The sequence below is a fragment of the Trichechus manatus genome, unplaced genomic scaffold (genome assembly GCF_000243295.1).
Source record: "Trichechus manatus latirostris isolate Lorelei unplaced genomic scaffold, TriManLat1.0 scaffold00057, whole genome shotgun sequence".
NCBI lineage: Eukaryota > Metazoa > Chordata > Mammalia > Sirenia > Trichechidae > Trichechus > Trichechus manatus.
Window position 1 is genome coordinate 13,926,412 of NW_004443993.1, and position 4,161 is coordinate 13,930,572.

Sequence of the window (4,161 nt, forward strand, 5' to 3'; positions counted from 1 at the left end):
CGCACCCAGGGGAACAGCTGCAGAAGGGATGACCGCTGGCAGCCGTTTCGACTTCAGCAATCCTGAGCCCAGGGCCTGAGGGACCCTGGCGGTCCCATTTTGGGGGGCAGCTGTCCTCGAGGACATGGGCGGGCCCCAAGGGACAGGGCGAACCCCAGACGAGGACACACAGTGGACACACCGCTCAGGCAGAAGCCCTGAGGTGTAAACGTCTGTTTTGCGATTTTATTGGATCATCTTGACACAAAATCATTCCAGCAGCGTGATATGTCTCTCTCCTGTATACGGGAATGTCGATAGCAAATAAACTCTTATGTAACACATCATACAATTTCAAACTTCTAGAATCACTGCACAGGATTCTGTAATAGATTACTCTACATGCTAAAGTGACAGTTTTCATCGGACACATTAAACGTCATCGAGGACCACCATCTCTGAGGGAAGCTCTGTCACACAAGAGCCGGCCAGCACGGAGGGCCCCAGCGCCCAGCCCGGCGCCGCGCCCAGCCCAAGGCACCTCTCGCCCCGGAGGCGGCGTGCCGGGGTCCGGCTGCTGAGCAGGCCACGAGGGTGCCAGCAGGAGGTGCGTCCCTCTCCCTCACAGGCCTCCTACACCCCAGGGCCCCTCCTGACAGCTGCAGGTACAACTAAAGACACATCTTACAGTATGGACAGTGATGAGGCGGGGGGGACCCCGCAACAAAGCAAGACACACTGAACAGAAAGAACAACAAAGGCCCCATCGGTCTGTCAGCGATTCTGACCACCATGTTCCGCCACCACATGGGCTCGCGCCCCGCCTGCAGGCGGCAGCCCCCTACCCGTCTCAGCACTCCTGCACTTCTCCGTGGCCGCAGGGCCCTCGGCTGGCGGCAGGCGGGCACCGGGAATGCAGACAGGGACGACGGCCCACAGCACTGTCCTCCCAGTGCAGCGCTGTGGGGACAGAAGCTCATCTGCAGCTGAGAGGGACAGAGCGGCGATGTCCGCCGTGGTGACCAGCCCAGCCTGGCCTTCACTGCCGCAGACACCACCCGTCAGGGTGTCTCGGGGGTCTTAGGACTTGGGTGGTTTTACGGAAGCTGCTGGCAAGAGCTCACCCGGAGGAGGTGAGAGGACACAGGGAGGGGTGGGCTGCGTCAGCCCCACCCTGCCTGCTGAGGGAGCAGGGACCACCTACCCTCCCCCTGGTGCCCGGGGCGGCAGTCCCCTCCGAGTCGGCCATGGCACAGAAGGGACACCGCAACAGGCCGGGAGCCGCTGGCTGCAGGAACCCCCAGACCAGTCAGGGCTTCTTGCCAGAGTCGAAAAGGTAATAAAATAAACCAACACAACGTATAAACAGGACGTCCGCACAGAGACGGCAGAGGACTTAAATTAAACGCACGGCCAGACACAGCACGTGCAGACACAGGCGAGGTGGAGCATGTCCATGGTGCCCATGCGGGCCCCCGTGGTGGTGGCCGCGGCAGCACTCAGCACTGGGCCAGCGTCACCTTCATCTCATCCAGCAGATTGCCCAGGAGGGTGGGGTCGCTGCACTTGCCATCCACTGACACGGAGTTCTCGCCCTGAAAAGGGACAGGCCGTTGGCGTTACAAAGAGCGATGCAGACTCAGGGCCTCTTGACTAGATCGGCTGTACTTTTAACATTTCAGAAGACTTCTCTGCGTATTGGTGCTTTGGCAATCACCATAAAAAGGGGGTTCTAATAGGACGGAGTGAGCACACACTGCCTGCCTCTCCTGAGCAGAGCCCTGAGACCCAGTGGGATGCACAGAGCCGCCATGCGGACACTGGAAAGTCAGCAGTGGCAGGCAGTCTGGGGATGGAGACCAGGATTTGAAGAACCCCGAAGCTGGCGAAGAGCTTGCCTTGTTCTCTCCTCCAGCCCCTCTGCCGCTGGGCCCCAGATGCAGGACTTGGCAGAGCCTGGAGAGAGCAACCCCACGAAGTTGTCTAGGGACCCCAGGTTCGCCCTGAGCTGGACACGTGAGGGTCTCACCCTGAGGAGCAACCGAAGACTATGGACAGCTGAATGAACAAACCACCACTGGGGACACCCACACAAAGGCTGGAGCCTGAACTGACACTGGAGCCGCAGTCCGAGAAGCCAGGCTGGAATGTGCAGCCTGAACCTGTCGATACTGTCCGTAGGATTTAAACAAAGCCCAGACTCTCACCACATTCAAAACATCCAGGATACAGTCCAAAATCGCTCAACATACTGAGAGGGGGGCCAAGATGGCGGAGTAGTCAGACGTTTCCAGGGGACCCTCTTACAACAAAGACTCGAAAAAACCAGTGAATCAATTATATGTGACAATCTAGGAGCCCTGAACATCTAAGGCAAAGTTGAGGAACCGGACTGAGTGGTAGGGGGAGGAAGAGACAGCTTGGAAGCAGCAAGGAGTCGCCAGACCTGACCCAGCGAGAGCCTGCTGATCCCTTCAGACCTGATTAGCTGGGGGTGAGCGGTGAGGGAGACAAGCAGCTGTGCTCGGGAGGTGCCTCTTCCGCACCAGGAGAGACCCAGCCCCAGGGAGTCTACACAGCCACCCAGAACCAGTGAGAAGCAGCCCTCGATCCGGTGAAAGATAAGTAATTGCAGTATGGTCTGCTGCACGGATCAAAAACACCCCCCTCAGGGAAAAACCTCTCCCATTTACCTCCCCACTCCCTGCTCTGCACTGGGTCCCAGACCAGCTTCAGCAACTGCTGAGTCCCCTGGGCCGGAATGCCCTGAGCCATTCTCCTGGCCTTGGAGAGTGAACAAATTAACAAACAGGAAAAACTAGACTGCCGGATCCCCTAAGCCAGGAACCCAGGGTAGGCACAGCTCCTTGGCCTAGGCACAGGCATAAGGGATCCATGGACTCTGAGTGCCTTTCCCCGGAATAGACTTGTGTGGGCCCATCTCAACAGCGTAGGCCCTCATTACCGCAGTACAGCAGGGTATATACCTGAAGTCTAACTTCAACTGTTTCAGCTGTGAAATGGCAGGTTCGTGACATTTAACACTGCTCTGCCCATTAAGCAGGGTCTTCACCTACCCACATCAGGGGCCTGAGGACTGGTGGTTCCACCCATGCCACCTAGCCACCTGCAATAGGGGCCCTTACAGCCAACAGCATTAGGTGCTCATAGCACAACTGTAAAACACACCCACCTAGGTGCTCTAGGGAACAGGGACACGCCTTCCTCCAGGACACTCAGGGGTGGCTGTCAGCCCCATGCGTTACTCAGAGTGTGTCCCCCTGCTGCAGCCAAATGCCTGTGTCTACACCAATCACCCATGCCTGTCTAGGACTGTGAGAGCCTACACCACGCACTTGGTGGCTATCTACCTGGGCACCTAAGCTGAATCTATACAGGAGGAGTGGGCAGACTCCTGAGCTCACATACCTAGTAACAGACCTTACCACTGAGTGACAAGACATTAGAGCTTCAAAGGTGCCAATAATCAAACTAGCTCATATGAGCAGCCTATTTGGGCATATCGAAACAAAACAAGACACTAAGACACAGTAAGCAAACACAAAATAAATATAACAACTTATTGATGGCTCAAAAACAATAGTCAATATCAAATCACATAAAGAGGCAATCCACGATGGCTTCAGCTAGCTCCCAAAATAAAGAATCTAGGAATTTTCCAGAAGAGGAAAATTTCCTGGAATTACTGGAGGCAGAATACAAAAGATTAAAATACAGAACTCTTCAGGAAATTAACCAAAACTCAGAACATGCAATAAAGGAAATTAAAAAGATTAGAGAAAAGCATAATGACAAATTTAACAGGCTGCAAGAATCCAGAGACAGCAATCAGAAATTCAGAAGATTAACAAATTTCAGAATTAGACAACTCAATAGAAAGTCATAGGAGCAGAACTGAGGCAATGGAAGTCAGAATTAAGTCAGACTGGAGATAAAGCACTTGACACCAACTTATTCGAGGAAAAATCAGATAAAAGGATTAAAAGAAATGAAGGAACTAAGAATTATGTAGGACTCCATCAAGAGGAATAACCCACGAGTGATCGAGTGATCGGAATACCAGAACGGGGGCAGATAACAGAAAATACATAGAGAATTGTTGAAGATTTGTTGGCAGGAAACTTCCCTGATATTGTGAAAGATGACAAGATATCTATCCAA

General features: G+C 53.9%; 1 protein-coding gene across 1 annotated transcript in view; it reads right to left on the minus strand.

The window, feature by feature from the left end:
• Nucleotides 1–214: 214 nt before the first annotated feature.
• AP3D1 (adaptor related protein complex 3 subunit delta 1) overlaps nucleotides 215–4,161 on the minus strand; it is a 40,917-nt gene continuing 36,970 nt past the window's right edge. Inside the window, exon 31 of the mRNA XM_023733323.1 lies at nucleotides 215–1,574. Within this exon, the coding sequence (XP_023589091.1) occupies nucleotides 1,479–1,574 (96 nt within the window). The 3' untranslated portion in view covers nucleotides 215–1,478. The remainder of the gene's footprint in view (nucleotides 1,575–4,161) is intronic.